We start from the raw sequence: 19,876 nt of genomic DNA, 5'->3' as shown, positions 1-19,876 counted from the left end.
GGATCATGATTATTTTACAGAATATAAGTTTTGGGATCTTTTATCTAATTCATTAAAAGATTAGAATTTGAAGCACAAACTGAGTCAATGTGAACAGATGTTACAGCAGTGGGATATAGCACATGTTTAGATCCTAGCCCATGAGGGCCTTGAGCTTCTAAAACAGCAAAGAAAAAAATGGTTCTTTTTATTGGCAGTCTGCTTTCTCCAAAGTTTCTATAATTTACAGTAGTATGTAATTTTAATAAGCTTGTTCCTAATAAGCTTCTACAAGCTAAATGATCACAGCATTCAGGAATTCTAGTAGACATTTCTGATATGATACATATGCACCAGATATTTTTCTTACAAAGGCAGTTCACCAAAGTGGTGCATGTTCAGAGAACTCATCTAGAGCTCTTTGTCTACTTGTCTCCCAGGATCTGATAAAGAAATATAATTGTCACAAAAATGATAGTGAAAATCCTGGGATCTGATTAAAAAAAAGTCAGCCACAAAAATAATAATGAAAATCCATTCCATTTTCTTCTACATCTTCCACATTCATTTGTATGCCACTCATCCATTTTTTTCGTTGCTTATTCATTCAGAAATTCTGTCATAGCTAGAATGTTGACCCTCAGATTCTTCAGTGTCCAATTATTCAATGGTAGTGAGTCTGAAAATTATTTCTGTCTTGTATTTTGATATGCCTTTCAAAGGGAACTCATGACATGTACATGTACTGGGTACTTTGTTACTGGTCTAGAATGCTGTATATCTTCTTTTTTTTGTTTGTTTGTTTAACAGATAGCTTTATTGCCTTCTAGCTGCCTCCTACCCCCCACCTAACTGTGTTTAGAACACATGTAAAGGTAAAACTCAATGCCTCTATTTCCAGTTATCATACCCAGGCATCCCGCTCTTAAAGCATCATCAATGGAAGAAGCAGCTGGTAGGCTGATCTGTCTCATGTTGAGGGGCATGTGGGTTGCAAAGACTTCCTGTATTGGTTGTTTTGGAAGACTTAAAAAGGAGTTCAGTAATTTTCCAGATTGTTCTGCTTTGTTCTGGTTGTTGTATTTGGCCAAAAGGACTGGTTGTCCTAAAAGACAGCTAGAAACCTGTTCCAACCAGATCATTCCAAGCAGAAATGATTTTAATTGCCTGCTGCAGAAACTAAAGGGGATTTTAAGCTGATTTGCTGTCTTTTTTCTTTCCTCTTCTAGACACAGGTACAAGGCCAGTCAGCCTCAAGCAGTGCATCGGTGCCATCCCAGCCTACCCAGCATCCTCAGCAGGTAGGATCACAGTACCTAAACCCAAGGCTAAAATAATTTTAGTATAGGTTCTTGATGACTCTTTAAGGGCAATTGTCTACTTATGGTCCCCTCTTCATCCTATAGTTTTGGACAAAAGCAAAGGAATCTATGCTATGAGATTATCTGCATTGGTTCTTCTGAAATTTATTTTTCGAATCATGTTATTGCTTGTTTTCATGTGTCTGTCTTTCCCAACTTCCACCTGAGCTTGCAGTGGAGGTCCATTCAAGGGAAGCCATAACAGGAATTGCAAGTTAAACAATCTAGATTTCATTCTCATGATTTCTTCTAACTGGAAATAGTATCTTCTGCAAAATCCTCTTCTCTTAGCTGCCTTTTTGTCCTCTATAGAATCTTCACTTTCCTTTTCACAGGTGAAATAATTCTGTTGCAAGTTTTGGTGCTAATAATGGGGTTGTATTAGTATTGCTAATAAGTAATGCTAAAGCTTAATAGACTCAGCATATTCAGAAGAACCACTGATGTCATTTAGGAGGGAGTAAAAAGTAGAATTTAAATAAGATACGCTTTAAAAATTTCTTTGGGGGGAAAAAATAGCTTCTGCTTCATTTCCCTGCTACAGAATGCACAGCAGCCAGCCTCTTCCCAACAGCCTGGACAATACCAGCTGCAGCAGCCATCAGTTTCTGCTGGTGCCACTCCCACACAAACTGTCTCTCAAACTCAAACTTCACAGATTATGCCAATGCCTCAGGCAGCAGCTGGGACACAGGTAAACAAAATTCTTCTTTCTAGCAGAAGATTTTTGTCTTCTTCACTGCTGGTAAATTCAACGTGCTGCTACTTTCACTTTTGTCATCTTTTCTAATGTTCCAAAACGTTCATCCAAATAATGGTGTTCTTAGTGTGCTACAACTGTCAGTTTTGCTGGAAAATGTGTTGGACACCCTTTCTTTCACACATGGCAGTCATGAGTAATTTGAGGGAAGGATAGCACTTCCATGCACAAAGATCTTTAAATTGTCAAAAATATCATGAGGTGTATTGATGAATGGTATTTTATGAATAGATTTTCAGAAACTGGTCATTTCTCTGCTTCCCATCAATGTCTACCTTCGGCACCACTCTGTCTGTAAAACATGTTCACTTATTTAGGTAGTAGTAGTGTTTAGGACTGCCTTCTCCACTCTCATCTTTCTTACTCAGCTCTTCTCCTTTGCTCCCTGGTCAAGAAGCTTCTGTTACTGACTGTTACTTCATTTTGGCTTATATCTCTAGCTTGAACATGCGAGCCTTGATTTTGTTTTTAAAAGTTGTTGTTTTGTTGCTTGTTTATCTAAACTGCCTTTCAAGTTGCATCATTTGCTGGCTTTAATTGACATATATCCCCTGCCATTCTCTGAGTGCTGGCACAGTGGCTTCTCATTCTCTGTTGCTCCCCGTACCCAAAGCTGACAGATTTGTTGAAAGATTTGCGCTTCTCTTCTGTAAGAAGGCAAGCTTGGCTCTGGGGACAGAGTTGCAGGGAACTCAGTTCTGTTTATGCACAAGTCAGTGCTTCAGGGTATTTGAACGCTGCTCTTTCACCTTCTGTGGGTGTCTGTTTCAAGAGCCTGTTGAGTTCTCCAGGGGAAGTGTTGCAAAGTGAGGACCTTTTGGAATGCCAGCCGACTTCCCGGCCACTCTGCCAACTGAGCTCCCCACCAATTTTAACAGAGTGCTATAACTTGAATAATTCTTTCTTTGCCTAATGCGTAAAAATTCTGCTTTCTGCAACCTTGCTTTAAACAAAAAAAATCTATCTGTATTTTCTTTACCTCCCCAGCTTCCTGTTTCCCAACCAGTGTCGATCATCCAAGGCGAGCCTCAATTACCTGTTGCAGCACCTTCTGTCCCTCAGCCTTCAGTTGCCCCATCAGTCCCCATTGGCTCTCATTTTCTACCCATGGGACAGCCCTTGACAACTTCCATGGTTCCCCAGTTCTCAGTCTCACAGTTGCCCGTAGCAGCTCCTCATGTGTCAGTGGCTCAGCCAGGTTTCCAGTCACTGCCCATTTCAATGGCGACTGCCATGAATCAGCCATTGCTGACACTGGCAACGTCTGCTGCGGCAACCACTGTCCCTGTAGGACCAACCGTTGTCCCTAGCCAGCTTCCCACGCTGCTGCAGCCTGTGGCTCAGTTGCCCAGCCAGGTTCTCCCGCAGCTCCTGCAGCCGGCTGTCCAGTCCGTGGGATTGCCAGTCAGCATTGGACAAGCTGCTGAAGCTTCAGTTCCTGCTGGAGATGCTCTTTACCAGGTATTGTTGCAAGCCAGCAGAGCTCCACGTTTTTTACCTATTCCTCTGAAGTACTGGATCTGAACTGTGTGCCCTGACCAACCCACTTCTCATAAGAGAGCCATTAAGCCACAAAGATGAATTCTGTTATGTGGTAAAGGACCATTTAAGTAAGGGGCGGGGGGGGGGGAAGAAAAACTCCCTGGACACCCCAGTGCTTTGGGTTTTTCATATTTGGCACTTGAATTTGCTTAAAATGACAAGATCATAGTACAAGACCTTGGTTAACCACTGTGTGAAAGAGGACAGCTACACATCCAGGAGATTTGTCAACTTGGAAAAAAAAGTTATTTTTAAAATGGTGGATGTGTGTTGGAAAGAAATTCAATGGCAATGTATTCAGCAATGTCAACATTTTATTCCAAATCTGGGGAGGGGGCTGAGGAGGGGGACATGGATGTTCTAGACATAAATAGACAGCATGGATCTTGAACGTGAACTAAGTACCTGATGCTAGTCATGAAATGCTAGACTTTTTGGCACAGGCTGCATCAGCTACTTTGTGGGATCACTGTAAAAATGACTGTCTGAATAGTGACAAAATGAGTGATTCAGCACATGATTGTTCTTCTGGAACAAAAATTGTATAGATATAGAAATATCTGCACTGGGATTTTAAGGGGTGCTGTAGTACAGAAGCTGTGTGTAGGACGGTTCCTGGGTCAGCTCATCATGAGAGGACAGGAAGAACACAAGAGAGTTTTTGCTGTTAGCCTCAAGAGTCAGCAGCAGTTGCATAACACCTTCTGAGCAGTAGTTGTTCAGCCTGAAAATTCTTCGAACTCATTTCAAGTCTCAGGCCTTAAAATATTAAGCCAAATAGGCAACTGTAAGAGCTGGGAGCTGAGGATTGTTTTGCCGAAGATTTGGGACTTTGAGTAGCAGGTTGCTTGTTCGAGCATGGTGACTCACAAGCTGAGCTTTGGCTATGTGAACAGTTTGCCCTGCTTCTCTGGGAAGATAGCCTTTGGGAGTGCCTGAAGTATGGAAGGTTGGAAAATGCCCCTGAAACCGATACTTTTTCTTTTTTTATCTTGTTTCCTAATTAGCTTTGATGCTTGCTAACTTGACTCCCTCGTTTCTATTATAGGGCTTCCCATCTCGGCTGCCTCCTCAGTACCCGGGTGACTCGAATATTGCACCTTCCTCTGCTGTGGCCTCTGCTAGTATTCCTTCTGCCATACTGTCCCCTCCCTTACCTGCAGATGCAATGGCTCAGCCGGGCTTTCTTGCTCCTGTTGTGCAGCCGTATGTGGAGCAGAATGTTTTAGTTCCCATGGGCAGCCTAGGAGGACAGGTTCAAGGGCCCCAGCCTACAGTGAGTTTAGCACAACAGGCCTCATCTGCCTCCTCGCAGCAGGCAGTTTTGGAGGTAAATATATTGAATATAATGCCGTGATACATTCAGGGCATTTGAATTATGCAGTGATGTGTATGTGTGTGGAACTAGTCCCTTCCGTGCTTGTCTTCAGTTGGGAATTAATATTTTAAATGACCTTTTTCTTACAGCAGAATGTCATGCCAATGTGGGGACCTTGTTGCCACTGGCTGTTCTGTTGGGAAGTGAGTGTGCATCCTGCAGGCAAAAATCTGTTAACACTTCACTTCTTGCTAGTACTGTAAAACATTTTTGCCATATCAAAGACAAACTGCAACTGATAGCCTCTGAGAATCTGTCATGCCTATTCCCTGCAGCATTGTTCTTGCTAGGGAGAATTCGAATTGTCTTTGTATTCTGCATTGGCTTGTCGTTTGCACATTCTGTTAGTAAGACTGGTTGCATGGCAAACTGTAGTGACATGTAGCAGTAGAAAGGATGGCTGATTTCCTCTTCCCACCCCTTTGCAGATGATGATTTGCTTCACTGCAGTTTGCTCAAGAATTTTTTTGTAAATTAGAGCTCTCTAGATGCCAGCTGTTTGAAGTTCTAAAGAGGTAGTGCTTTCAGCTTTACAACTGATTTGGGTGGAAACACTGAAGACCACTGGGTTACTTGTATAGGAATGGTATTCTTTGGTGTGGTTCTTGATGTAGGTTTCTATCCATAGGGTTCTCCGGGAGTCTCACAGACTGCTCCTTCAGAGACTCTTCCAGCAATGCAGCCTGCTCAGTCTACCCCTTTGGCTTCCTCTATGGATAGGTAAGCATTGTTTTCTTTTCACCAAGCTGAATTTCAATTTCATGTGTTAGATTATTCTTTCTTGGGTGCTATCTAGGTATCTTTCCATCACCAGGGCTATTTTTTTTTCACTGAGAGTGTTCTTGAGGATGTGAGAAAATAAGCTTCCTAGAGGAAAAATGGGTTAATGAGAGTTGGAGTAAGTTTTGGTTTACAGCAGGGTATGGACGGAGTAAACAGAATTGTATATAGTGATTTAACTTCTAATGCTTTTTTATTTGTCATGTCAAATGGATCATATGGGATATTTTTCTGTCCTTTTGGCACTTAAACAGAATTCAAACTCCAAATAGCTTGGAAACACATTCAGAAGATTTATTTGTATGACTCAGTTTGTAAGAGATACATAGCTAAATAAATACTATTCAGGCAAACCCTAAGTGCTGACAGGTCTCTTCCCTACTCCATGATTAACAGGTATCTACTGCTATCCAGGAGAGAATACCATCTGGTATGGTAAAGTGTATTGTTGCAGTTATGGAGTGCATGGATACTCATGTAAAGTTTGTTCGTTTTTTAGTGCACATTCTGATGTTGCTTCAGGATTGAGTGACGGCAACGAGAATGTTCCAGCTTCTAGCGGAAGGCATGAAGGGAGGACTACTAAACGTCATATGCGGAGGTCTGTCCGCAGTCGCTCTCGCCACGAGAAGACTGCTAGGCCAAAACTGAGAATTCTGAATGTAAGTATTTTTATATTTTAGTGACAGTTTGGTAGTGATTATGTCTTTTTTTTTGAGTGTAAAAATTCCATTTGCTTTTGAGGAATGTGTGTCTTGTGTGATCTTGTCCCCGCTCTGAGCACACAAGTTACACTGCTTCTGGAGTCAGCCTTCCAAATATAATCTGTTTAGAGCTTTTTGGAGCATTAGATATGGCAAAATTGGCTTGCTTAGCCACGAGTGATTCCATAGACTATTCTGGAATAATTGATTTAATCTTACTAGTAAGGGTAGTCCAGTGGCCTGACCTGTAAACTAGAAAGCAACAAAGGAACATCAGGAGTTTTGGAGAAGTGTGGGTGAGGTGAGTTTGGGGGTTTGAGTAATTGGCAGATCCTCAGATAAAATGGTGCTGTACATGGCACCGTTTATTAGACTGGAAAAAAGTGTGTTTGCATCAGGGTACTACTGGTTTGTCTCTGTGGTCATACATATTCTCATGCTTTTAGTGTAAACTGTCGTTTTCTTTGCTTTAGGTTTCAAATAAAGGTGATCGGGTAGTGGAATGCCAGCTGGAGACACACAATCGGAAAATGGTTACTTTCAAATTTGACCTGGATGGCGACAACCCTGAGGAAATAGCTTCAATTATGGTAAAAAATATTTTAGAGATGAAGACTTGAATGCTGTCTTAATCACAGTAGTAACATAAGCAGTCTTACTTTCTTATTTGTGTTTCAGAATTACTCTTCTGTGTGGAACTTGCTCTGTAGAGATACATTTAAATGAGATTACTGTGTGGCATGGAATAGAACTCCCTCCCTTTTTTTTTAATTTAAACTTTTATTCCTGGACTAGTACAATCTGAATGCAACTGAGATTGTTTTAGTGTCACTGAAGTGAGAGGGAGTGACAAAAAGCAGCATCTTTGGCCAGATGCTTAGGCACCTGTGCAGTATTCATCTTTTAGCTTAGAGAGGTGGGAGAATAATAAGTGGTGTGTGCTGGATTCATACCTGTTAAAAGGAAGCAAATCAGTAACATGGGTAAAATTATTTACCATTAATGGCTTTCCAAGAAAGAGGAAGAAATTGGTGCTTGGCTGTGTATGTGTATTGGCAGTGTAAACAAGTCAATAGCATGAAGGTAAATGCTAAGACCTATGAAGAGAATACACAGACGTTTTTCCCTCATACCTGAAGTGATCCTATAGAGAATCAGTACAGTTAATTAAAAAAAAAATAATAATTCAAAACAAAAAAAGCCCTAAATAACAAAACCTGCAGATATTTAAAGATTAGTAGAAGCAAAATAAGTGAACTGTGCATCCAGAATGCAGTCACATAGTTGAAAGTGTGCACTTAACCAATTGAATCTGGAACTTTGCGCTCATTGCTTGTTACTGGATGTTGAAGAAACTTTTGATTATAAGACTCTCTGGTTTCCTTTTAATCAGAATATTATTAGGCAGACCCCATATGGGTATCTTTCATTGCTCCACTTAAAGCTCTGATGGTTTCTAGAGCTAGTCAGTATTCTGCAATGCAGAGGCTTGTCTTTCCTTTTTCTAAACCAGCATCCTGGAAACTTGATGCAAAAACAGTGTCTCAGGCTTTACCTCTGAAGCACTTTGTCTTGTCTTTCCAGGCAGAAGTGCTGTGACTGACAGTTTTACTTCTCTTTCATAGACTGTCTCTGACAGTTTTACCGTGCATTATTTCAGGAGACAGAATTTTCTCATGGGTCAGCCCAAACTAGGAATGTCTTCTTAAGTGCCAAGTATACTTGTTTAAGCTTGTTTCTGCCAACATAAGCAGCAGAATGTAGTTTTATAAAGCAATACAGTGTATTGAAACTAGATAAGCTGCACGATCTTACTCTCCCTATATAGGGAACATAATTAATACTTGCATTTTTGTACTGCAGCCAGGTATCGGTGAGTTAGTGATGTACAACCTGGATAGAGAAGAAGTTCTATATGGCATGGAAAGAAAGAAGCACAGACCACATCTTGGAATACAGAATTTACAATTTTTTTATATTATAGTTTCTTTTAAATGTGGCTCTTAATGTATATTACATTGGATATGAGGAACTGCAGTAAGATAAGGCTGTTAATTTTAGATGTCACTATGCTAAGCAAAGAGTGAGGTGCAAATTTGATGAAGAAGTGAGACTGAATTTAGTTCCAGAGCAAAGAGTAAACCAGGGCAAATACTTCTGTGCTGGAAATAATTTTAGAAACAATTGTTTTTCTCTAAGGTGTCAGTATCTCTATCTTGTACCTAAGAATAGGGAAGACAAACAGTAACACCACAAGTAAATTAGGGTTATTTGATATATAATTTTGAAACAATTTGTGGAAAATTATTGTTGCTTTGTTCTCTTTACAGGTGCAGAATGAGTTTATTTTAGCAACTGAGAGAGACTCGTTTGTAGAACAGGTACGAGAGATTATTGAGAAAGCAGATGAAATGCTAAGCGAGGATGTCAGTGTGGAGGCAGAAGGTGATCAGGGTTTGGAGAGTATGCAGACGAAAGAGGATGGATTCTTTCCAGGGTCACAGGTATGTAAAGGAAAGATTGCCATAGCTATTTTTATTTTCCATTTTGGGTGGTATGGTTTTGTGACTAGAGCTAGTTAGAAACTAGAACTTTTTTTCATGAGAAGTATCAAAGCTTAATAATTAAATGAAAAGACAAACATAGAAAGCTTCATATCAGGGTGAGAGCCTTAAAGGAATTTAAAAAGCTAAATAATGCTAAATAAATTGGGTTTTCATGTGTTCCAACACTTCTGAAGCTTCTGAATTTCTTAAGAGTCCAATAAATAGACAGTCTTAAATGCTGAGGCTTCTTGGATTTGAGGTTATTGTGAGGCAGGACACTAAAACCCACAACTTTGTGCTGCTCACTAAACACTGAGAGCCTGGACTTGGGCCCTCTACTCATCAGTCTGCTTACTAACAGATCAGATGGCTTGGTTAGAAAACACAGGTTTTTAAACTTCTTGCTGGGAATAAGAAGGCATGGCATCTCCTGAATCTCTGCCTTATTTCCACCCAGAACTAGTTTGAAACATCCATTTATCTGCAGAATATTTAAGGAAATCAGTTGGACTGCCTGTTAACAAAAAGGTGTTTAGATCAATTTTTTTATATTGACAGTCACCAAGTGCTCTAGAAGCACAGTAGTTGACATTTACCTGGGCAGAATTCCACTAGTTTGGCAATGGTGGTTGGGCCCAAGGTACCACTTACCTTAAATGCCCACATTTCAGTAAGCTAGCATTTTAAGAACTGTCTTGTGGGTTTCTGTTTCAGAATAGAACTTTAAATTTTATCTTACTTTACAGAAATTAGAGTTCAAACAGCCAGATCCTACATCTTCCATGCCACAAAGAATAGGTAAGTCTTTTGTGATTTTTTTTTTTTTTTCCCAACAGTTACCTTTTTCTATTTCAGCAGATGGGTGCAGCCAAGTTTTTATTTTGTATGATGGAGTGCACATTCCATGTTGCAGGTTATGTGTTTAGCTACAACCATGTATCACTAAATATGTAACTTCTTTCTGTTTAGGGGTTCCTCCTAGCTCCTTCACCCAGGTTGTCCATTCTGCTGGAAGGCGGTTTATTGTCAGCCCTGTCCCTGAGAGTCGGTTAAAAGAACAGGGCCTTTTCACATCCACCCTTCCTGGAGGTAAAGAAACTTCAGATATGGGTAAGTAATCTGAACTCCTAAATTCAAGCCATGTTCATCAAAACTATGAAGTTATTTAACCAAACAGTTCCTAAACACCTCTTTTAAGTACTTGGGGAAGTAAGGAACTATCTGTGCTGGTAAAGAAGTGATGATAAGTTGGGTAATATCACACAGGATTCTCAAGGAAAAAATATTCATGGTCTGTCTGCAAGACTCTGAAAACTTAACTCTGTATTTTACTGTAAGCCTGGATTTATAATTTTCTTTTATTATGCTGAGAGGTAAATGTGATCTCAGTCTAGCAATAGACAATAATATTGTAATGAACCTTTCCAAGTGGACTGATATTATTCTGTTCTTCCAGTTTCTGCATCTCCACTGCATGGTCCTGGAATGAATCTCTCCCACTCAGCATCATCACTGAGCTTGCAGCAAGCTTTCTCTGAGATGGGGCATGCTCAGATGACAGAAGGACCTAATACAGCTCCTCCAGTGTTCAATCAAACAGTACCACCATTTCCACCGGCACTTTCTACCATGGCGGGCAGTGGTGCGCCTTCTGCATCTGTGGCTGCTTCTTCAATATCTGTTCCCTCCAGCACAGGTGTTTCTCTTCCAGGATCTGTTACTTTGCCTTCAGAAAGCACAGCTGTTGGAGTTGCACCAAGTGCAAGTGTGCCAAGCTCTATTTCTCCACCTCCAGCCTCACAATCTGGACAGCAGTCGACTGGTGTCACTTCCAGTGCGAGCGCCCCTTCTTTCTCCTTATCTGCCACGTCCCAGCCTGCTCAACCAGTAACTGGAGACATTGCCCCCAGTATCAGCACACCCTCTTCTTTGGCACTGCCATCTACCCAGGTTTCTGGTGTCACTGGTCTTGGTGTCGTTGCACCAGCTGTGACATCTCAGTCTACTCCTCAGATTGTAAGTAGTATGGCAGGACCACAGACATCGGTTGCTGTGTCTCTGGATCAGAATGTGGCTTTGCAGCTTCCTCAGCTGAGTAGCAGCAGCTCTGTCTCCAATCTGGCAGAAACAATAGTTGTAAGTGCTCCACAGTCAGTACCTGAGAGTGGGAAGTCTATGGATCAGTCACAGCTCTGCAGCACAGCTGGCTTATCTCTTCCGATCTCTGCACCTTTATCATCTTCAGTAGCAACAAGTGCATGTGGTTCAGCCACTCAGCCAGTGATACATCCCTTACTTGTCCCATCAGGAATTACATCGACACCTGTCCTACCCCAGATTCCAGGTGGAACACCCATATTGCCCCAGGTTCCCTTACCTGGTGTATTACCACAGCCAGTTACTAACTTGCCTGCAGTACAGCAAACTTTGATACACAGCCACCCTCAACCTGCTCCATTACCCAATCAGCCACATATTCACTGTCTGGAGGCTGATGCTGATGCTCAGTCTAAAGCTCCTGGTATTGATGATATAAAGACCCTGGAAGAAAAACTACGGTCTCTCTTCAGTGAACATGGTAACGTGGGAACAGTGCATCCATCAGTATCTCTGGAGACATCCTTGGTGATGGAAACTACAGTAATTCCTGGGATACCAACCACTGCTGTCGCACCAACGAAACCCCTGACATCCATTAGCACTTGTATACCTCCCAGCAGTTTGCCTCTTGGACCAACTGGCGTGCCAGTGCTGACACCGATTGCCACTCCTGGGCAAGTGATCACCCCGGTCAGCTATATTTCGGCATCGAACAGCGTTGCAACAGCAGTAGTGAAACCAGGGACCTCTCCTTCAAAGCCCCCTCTTAGCAGGGTACCGGTAAGAAATGCAACGTTTGGGTGAATATTCAAGTATTGTAGGAAGCAGGCTTCTTGAGCAAAATCTCTTTTCTAAAGCAAAATATTTATTTAGGCAGGGTTGCCTTAGGTTGTTTTTATGTGTCCCAAGAGATGTTTTGTCTATATTGGGGAAAAAAAAAAGATTGTATATTGTGCCTCTGAGAGAGCTCTCTAGCATCACTACTGATTTTTCCTACTCCTAAACTACAAGGAGTGAAACAACTGTGGAGTTCTTTTGGTGGATTGTTTTGTTGTTGTTTTTTTCAAATAGAATTTTGAAGGCTTGCTTTAAGGAGCTTTTTATCTTGTACATGATCACTAGAATGAGATGTGGTTTTATGTTTTGTAAAGTACTCAGGATAAGATTAGCTTTGCTGCTTCTCATTAGCCTGTTCCTTGAAGGCAAGGGTGAACCCAACTAAAGTTGTTTATTTTAAAAAGTCCTTTCCTGCTTATGTGGTACCTGGATATTCTCTTCTTTCCACATGTTAGATTTGTGAAACCAGGATTTTGGGAAGTTTAAAAGATACATATATGTTTTCAGATATCCAGGTATATTTTCTTTTAAATGATTCTCTGTGTTGGGAGACAGTGCATTTCAATGCTTTAAACTGTAGGTAGCCTTTTCTTTTTCAAAGTTAAATGGAAATAGATTGAAGAAACTTTCAGGTGTTTAAGAAACAAAAAAACCTTAATATTCCTTTTTGTTTCTGTAATATACTTTACCACTCACCAATGCTTTGTGTTGGTCTTCTTTAGCCAGCCTTGCTATTAACCAGTTTCAGGGCATGTGAAGTGAGCTAATGCTCCTGGCATCTCCACTCATTAGTAGATTTTCCCTTGCACTCTTTGTATCCAAAGTAGAAAATTTCTGCCATGGAGGAGCAGGAATACGTGCCAAGGAAGTCGTGAGGGAAATCCAGACACAGAGGCATTCTTCTAAATTGGCATGAAGTTGAGAATTAGAAAAGAAGGGTTAGAAAATAATAGAAACTGGTGTAAGTTCAGCAACTGTTGGAACAGTTAGAAACCTGCTAATTACAAACCTGCAATTACAAAGGTTTGGATTTAAATATAATCAATGTTTGGGGCTTTTGTCAGTTGTGGAAAAACTACCTGCTCTCCGAAGTTTTCACTTAGGTTTTTTTTCAAAGCTTAATTTTAGATTCGCTTTCTGTATTTTTTCGCTTTAAGAAGCTTATTGCTTTGGTTTTCTCAGGTTTACTAAACTTTGTGTGTGTTCTATTTTATGGCCATTCTGTTAACCAAGGCAGTTCAATGTGTTTTGACTTTTCTTACGAATGTATTTAAAGTATGTTTTGCCTCTTATTTATAAACTAAATTATTAACTTACCCCAGCTTAAAAATTCATCATGCCTCAGAACAGGTAATGTCCAGGTGTATGTTCCTAGTGCACAAAAAACCTGAGGTAATGCAACTTGGCGTAGTTCCTGCTGAAACATTTTTGGGAGGATCGATGACTATGGAGTGCATCTTCACCACAGAGTTATTACTGCAATTTGAACCATTAATTAAGCTGTGGTAACATGACTGCAAGCTAGAACTGGTTCTGCTTGTTGAGGACCAGGGTAGACTTTGGGCCAAGATTCCGCGGTGCTCACTGTCGTACAAGGGAAGGCAGCTGCCCAACGCTATAACTCATAAGGCTGTCATGTGCTTTTCAAACTTCAAAGTCATGGTCAAACCTCAAGATTACAGCTGAGAATAAGAATTCCAAATTGTGTAATGGATCACTTAATTCCTAGAACTTCCCACTTCCCTAACAATGGAAATAACTAACTGGAATGTGCTATCTGACCTGGTGGGGAGGCTTTGATGTCTCCTTCTAACCTTTCCAGTCTCTCTAACCTCTTCCACATAACCTGGGTGACTTCCCCCTACCCAGTTGCATGGCCTAGTCATCTTCTGTGGGTCATCAATAACAATACCCTTCAGGTTCAAAAAAAGGTGATGGGTCAAGAGACTGGTGTGAGAGGTCTATCAGTCTGCTTCCCAACAAATGGAGACATCCTTGAGGCATGACAGTTCCTGTTCTCAAGTCACATTGCTTGGAACAGTTTGCCAGAAGCAGGGAGGTAGCTGTTGCTCATGGGCAGTTAACATAGACCTGTTGTGAGGAGACTGAGTGCATTCTTGCACCCTTTTATAAATTAGGCTTATTGGAAACTTAATTGTGTTTTGGAAGAATTATTGTAGCATTTCTTGCAGACTTGAAAATAATATCCCCAAGATGCTTTGCTCCCGGACACAGCAGCTTGTTTAAACTGGAAATTTTGTTGCCTAAAGATGATTTGTATTAAAGAGATTAAACCCCAACTTTGTTGCAAAATTCCCTTAAGACTCTATGCTAACTCCCCAGGAAGGAAGCCTCTACAGAAAAAAAATGTTGAGGCTTCTTTTGTATGACATGATTGCCTGTAGCTTGGTGTCTGATCCTTCTGTTGTTCCGTGTCTGATGGACTCGCGTTTCCTCTTCATTATCCATAGGTGCTACCAGTAGGTTCTGAACTTCCGGCTGGCACTCCATCCAGTGAGCCGCTGCCACCTTTTCCAGGACCTTCACTAACTCAGGTGCTACACGATGGCTTGGCAGATTTTATCTGATGCTTTTCCTTTCAAAGAGCATGTTTTAAACTCTCCATTGCATGTTATTAATGTCTTTGGTTTTCTTTTCTTTTGACTGAGTAACCCCTTTTATGTAACTGTAGCTGTAGCCAGAGTCACTTCAGCACTGGATATGTAGCCTCCCCTTTGGGATGCTGTACCCGGTGTCTGATGTGCAGGAACAATTAATCAGGCTTGGGGTTTTCTAGTGTGTTAACCTGAACTTTAGGGGTTGTGGTTTTTTTTAATCATAACACAGGTCTACATAAAACTGGAACTGGTTTTCTTCTTGAAAAGGGTAGAGTAGCAAAATAATAGCTCTTTAGGGAAGCAGTATATACTGCAATTAAATGTTAATGAAAATGTAATATGGCTGGCTTTGTGAATTCCTGGGTTTGTTTGGTTTTGTGGTTATTACTACACTTTGGTTTCACTAGGCTTTCAAATTTGAAAAAGGTATTTGAATCTCATGATCATAAACCTGAGTCGAAATGGAACAGTGGCTTCCCTTGCTCATATTCTGTCCTTGTATGCAATAGTTAGCATGGATATTTTGTAGGTAGGGTGGACAGGTGATCAGCTCAAGACCACAAAATTAAATCTGTCTTCACTTCTATTAAAAAAAAAAAGAAAGGAATAAAAACAAACCAAACCAAAACAAATGCCCCCTCCCAACCCAAAACCAACCTCTAATTGGAAGAACTGTATTAAGACAAAACTGTTTTTTGCATCTACTAAATATTGTGCAATGAGATGTAACACAGGAAGGCTTCAGTATGCAAAGAAAAGCTGAAAAAATAACCAAACAAAACCCATAAGACAGAACTGTGCTACTTTTGAAACAAGTTTGTTGAATAAACACAAAGATGGCTTTCTACAGAATTGTATTGAAGTATATGTGGCACAGCATTATCATCCCAATTTTATATTCAAACCTGTAAAGATGTGATTCAAGTGGGTACCTAGTGGTGCCTGCTTAAGGCTCAGAGTAATTTTGTGTTAGATGTAGTTGTTTCTAGGGTACATGTGCTGCTTATAGTATAAACCTCATCCACCTGTGGCTTAAGTCCACAGTGAATAGTCTTAGAACATGTCCAAAAGCTACACTTGAATTGAAGTCTGTTCTTTTTTTATAGAAAGGAATTATTCACTTAAGTCTTAACTATAAAGTAACTCCAATAAAATAGTATGAACATTTGTACCATACTTATTGGCATTATGACTCTGTTTCTTTTTTGTTTGCTTCACCACTGAGAAGTTGAATGCAGACTGAGCTAACCTTGATAAAGTCTTCTCCGTAACACTCTGGTAACCTACACTCATCTCTTGCAATGGAGCTCTTGAATTCAAGTTTCACCTGTGGAAGGGAATTTAAAAAAACCCCAACAACTTCAAAGGCTATTTTAGTTCTTTGCAAGCTCCTCCTTTTGTGGGATTTACGGTAGCTTGATGAGAAAACATCTACCCAAAAGGACTGAAGCTGACTGTCATGCCAAAGGAATAGTGTTAGAAAATTTAAACTGTGTTAAGGCAACTTTGGTTAATGAGTTGTCATGGCTCACGTTCTACAGCTACAACTGTAGAAACTGAATTACATGTACTAGGGTGCTGATCTTCAAAGATACCATTGGAATGGTATTTCCATTTCTGTCTCTCAGATGTAAGAACCATGGTATTAGCTGGTTCTAAAGACGTGAGTAGCATTGGGCAGCAGGGCCTGTTAGCTGCTTTCGTCTAGTTTTATGTAGGTTATGACGTTAATAGTCCCTTTTTAACTTTGACTTTTTCTTCCAGTGCTCTCTGTGCAGAATCTCTGTCTTTATTCAGCAGTTTCTCTGATTCTCCTAGTAAATGTTATTTTGTGATCACTCAAGAATCTCTCTTAGATGAAGTTTGCATAGAGTTTTTCCTGGAGGTTAGAAAGGAAACAGTCTAGTGGACTGAAGTTACAATGTGCTTGAAGTTGACATCTCATCCTGTCTACTCGTGCTCTACCACCTTCTTGGTCTTCATCAGATGGAGCGAATTACAATCGGTGACCTTAATCAAAGGATCCTCATAGATGGCCTCTGTGTCCAGAACTACTTCTTGGTTGTCTCTTCTTTTTAATGAGAATCAGTCCACTATTTGGAAAGTATTATTTGGTGTGAAAAGGCAGAATTTTGTGCTCTTTATGTAAGAAAACTAAGAAGGTGAATGTATGGCTCTTGAAACCTGTAATGGAAAGGAGTGCTGCTGTATTTGGTTTTACGCAGGTTCTCTCTGGCAGGCTGAATGGGGCATGTTCCTGCTTTGAGTAATCAGGAAGTGGGTATCTTCTGCATCCAAACTGAGCAAGATGCTGAATGACTTTTGTAGTTTTTCTTCCAGCTTTTTTTTCTTCTTCTGGAGGCAGAAGCTGGTTTATGTCTTTCAGCCAGTTCTTTCTGAAGCATGGTTTAGCTCAAGAGGAGATGACAAGAATTTGGTGATAATTCTTATCTGCGTTCTTACCATGAGCAAGGGTAACAAATGCATCTGGAGGCAGCTGGTTAAAATCAGTCATACTAAGTTAATAGTCCTTTTTATTGTCATTGCTTGAAACTGGGTATGTTAGTAATATTTTCCCCCAAACTCGAAGCACTTGTAGCCACTTATGTGACTCAAGCCACTGTACCAGTGCAAAAGGCTCTTCCTGTTTGTCGTAGGTGTTCCTGGCAGGATTTGTGGTATGGAGGAGGCACAAATATAGATCCCTTTCTTCTTATCCTCTGCAAACAGCTTACCTAATTTCACTTCTCATTTTAACTCTAAAGCCTGTCTGGGAGTGAGACAAAATTGGAGGAGACCAACTGGATCAAATCTAACTGACTGTTAAAAACCTTTGTTGCTAACACATAATACTATCTGGAAAATTACTGGCTTCTCTTAGAGTAGATAGGCTTGCCTTCCTTACTGTTTCTGTTAGTACCTCATTACACAACTTTGGGTTGGTTTTTTTTTGTCTTAGTACCAGACTCCTAATTTGCAGACAAAGTACTCATCATCTCAAGGCTGGTTTTGGACATCTTGTTCCTTAATCTTAAATACCTGTTCTGTTTATTCCTTGATTGCTTTTTGAAGTGTATTTAGATTAATATTTCAAGCTTCATTTTGGTACCCTTGTTCCATAGGGAAATCTTTATTTCCTGATCTTTCTGGTAACTCAGCTCTTTGTTTACTTGAAGCACATATCTTCTTGTGAGCATAAGTGATGAGAATTACACAGTATTTCAGGTGAAACGTCCTCTTTATTTTACAGTTCTATTGAATTAAATTAGCTCACTTGTCTGCTAAGCAATTGCATTTCTGAATGGAGAAGTCTGCATCTTCTTGTGCTCCTTTTTTTATTTGGGTGGATTTCATACAGGGTTCATTGTTCTTAAGTTTTTTGGTTGTGTTTTGAAATCCACAATTTGGAAAGGATGTCATCCTGGCAACCTGCTGAAAGCATCTTTATGCTTTTGTGTAACTCTAACTTTAAGTTTCTTGAAAGTGGAAGGTAATGTTTTTATGTTGCTGTGACTTCAGCTTCAGTTCTAAAAACAGATCTAGCTTTTTTAATATAAAAGACTTGGAAAGATTAATGGTGCTAAAGTTTCAATGGAAGTTTCTACTCCATAGGGTGGTTGCAACTTCGTCATATTTGCCAACATTTTCTTCCTCCATAGGTGTCTTATGGGTATGGCCCTAATTAATAGTTTTGAGTGAATCCAAACTTTTAGGTGATTCTTCTTCTCTTCCCCTCCCCAATTCAATGGCCAAGTTTGAAAAAGACCTGGGATACCAACTTGAACAGCTAAAATCTAAGTAATAAGCATACTTGAGAGAGATTCTGCCTCTTTCTGTCCTTCTCTTCAAGTCCAGATCCAGATAGTTTCTTGGAGGGAACTTGTAAGTGTGATGTGTGAGGTTTTTTTAATTTTATTTTGTGTTATCCTCAGTCTTGCTTTATCCATGCTTACTTTTGAAATTATGGGCATATTTTAAAATTTTTCTATGAGATTTCTTTTTTCTAATTGACTTACTTTCATCAAGATTTTAGATAATCCCTGATACAAATTACCTTGGTTATCCTTCAACCGAAAAATGTAGAATCAGAGGCTCGCACCATCTTTGCTCAGTTCTTAAGAGCAGGAATGCAAGCCTCATGCTAACTTCAGGAAAAACAGGAGTTTCAGTTGATGCCTTTTTGTTGTTGTTTGTTGTTTGGTGGGGTTTTTTTGTTTGTTTTGTTTTTTTGTCCCACGTGTTCCCTCCCCCCCCCCCCCCCCCCCCCCCCCATGTGTTGCTTAAATTGCTTCCAGTCTTACTGTGGTATACATGTTAAATATAAACATGTAGGAACCTGATGGAAATATGGAAGCAGTACAGACCGCTTTAAATTTTAGTATTAAATATGGCTGTTTCTCAAATGTGATGTATTCTTCCCAGACTGGGACTGCTGTTTACTCTTTCCTTTCTCAGTCCCAACAGCCACTGGAAGATCTGGATGCTAAGCTGAGAAGAACCCTTAGTCCAGAGACTGTTCCAGTGACATCTGCTCCTGCCTGTGTACGTTTGCATTGTTGGCAGTTTAGTAGTCTTGAAAAGCTTCAGTGTTTTCTCAAGGTCATGCTCTGAGGTCACTGCTTTTAATGTGACTACACCAGTATTTAGGCTTTTAAAAATAAAAAAGAAGAGTCATCTTCCAGTTTGTGGGACTGAGTCAACCAAAATAGGAAAAATCTCTATGTTGCAATAGATTACGTGTTTCCTGAGGCTGGTTTTGCTATTGGTTCTTAATCCAGCTTTTCTGGTGATGTCATTAATGTCACCAAACTAGAAGGGGAGTGACTATATAACAAGGAGAACGAGCACTAAACAATGTATGTCAGTCTTAATTTGGGAGGGATGTTTAAAGTGTGGATCTGAAATTTCAGAAGACTATAATAGCAACCTTGGATGCAAAATGAAGGTAATGATTGACATTGACTTATACGTTAGTTCTGCAAAGCAAAAGGGGCTGTTCTGCCCATGGCAGAATCTCTTGCTGATGTTGGTTGCTTTGGGGGTTAAAAACTGTTGCACTGGTCTTGTTGTGGGTCATACTTTGACTCTGGTGGAAATAAAAGATTATGTAATGTGCAGTAGGGTGGATTTGTTGGCATTCAATCAAACTGATAATTGTTTTTATTTTGTTTTGTTTATCCCCTTGAACCTGTAGTCTCTGCCCTCAGCAGCATCTACAACGGTTACCGGGCTGGTGTCCACAGCAACACAATCTCTGAAGGATGGTAAGAC

General features: G+C 40.3%; 1 protein-coding gene across 6 annotated transcripts in view; it reads left to right on the top strand.

The window, feature by feature from the left end:
• The window catches only part of WNK1 (WNK lysine deficient protein kinase 1), a 106,541-nt gene that overhangs the window by 70,261 nt on the left and 16,404 nt on the right, over positions 1-19,876 (top strand). For 2 of the 6 annotated variants that reach the window (XR_013923068.1, XM_080356608.1), the window contains exons 9-20: positions 1,209-1,280; positions 1,885-2,034; positions 5,649-5,740; positions 6,300-6,462; positions 6,978-7,094; positions 8,835-9,008; positions 9,797-9,848; positions 10,020-10,160; positions 10,507-11,930; positions 14,459-14,542; positions 19,061-19,147; positions 19,800-19,869. Coding sequence is in view for 5 of the 6 variants with exons in the window: in XM_080356608.1 (XP_080212734.1) it covers positions 1,209-1,280; positions 1,885-2,034; positions 5,649-5,740; positions 6,300-6,462; positions 6,978-7,094; positions 8,835-9,008; positions 9,797-9,848; positions 10,020-10,160; positions 10,507-11,930; positions 14,459-14,542; positions 19,061-19,147; positions 19,800-19,869 (2,626 nt within the window). In the remaining variant the exon portion in view is untranslated. Of the gene's footprint in view, positions 1-1,208; positions 1,281-1,884; positions 2,035-3,087; positions 3,562-4,690; positions 4,973-5,648; positions 5,741-6,299; positions 6,463-6,977; positions 7,095-8,834; positions 9,009-9,796; positions 9,849-10,019; positions 10,161-10,506; positions 11,931-14,458; positions 14,543-19,060; positions 19,148-19,799; positions 19,870-19,876 lie in introns of all 6 variants that reach the window. The other 4 variants (XM_080356612.1, XM_080356609.1, XM_080356610.1 and 1 more) reach the window with 4 other exon arrangements.

This window comes from Nesoenas mayeri (assembly GCF_963082525.1).
Source record: "Nesoenas mayeri genome assembly, chromosome: 1".
Lineage (NCBI taxonomy): Eukaryota > Metazoa > Chordata > Aves > Columbiformes > Columbidae > Nesoenas > Nesoenas mayeri.
The sequence above is the reverse complement of the archived record's forward strand: the minus strand, read 5'-3'. Positions and strand labels throughout refer to the sequence as shown.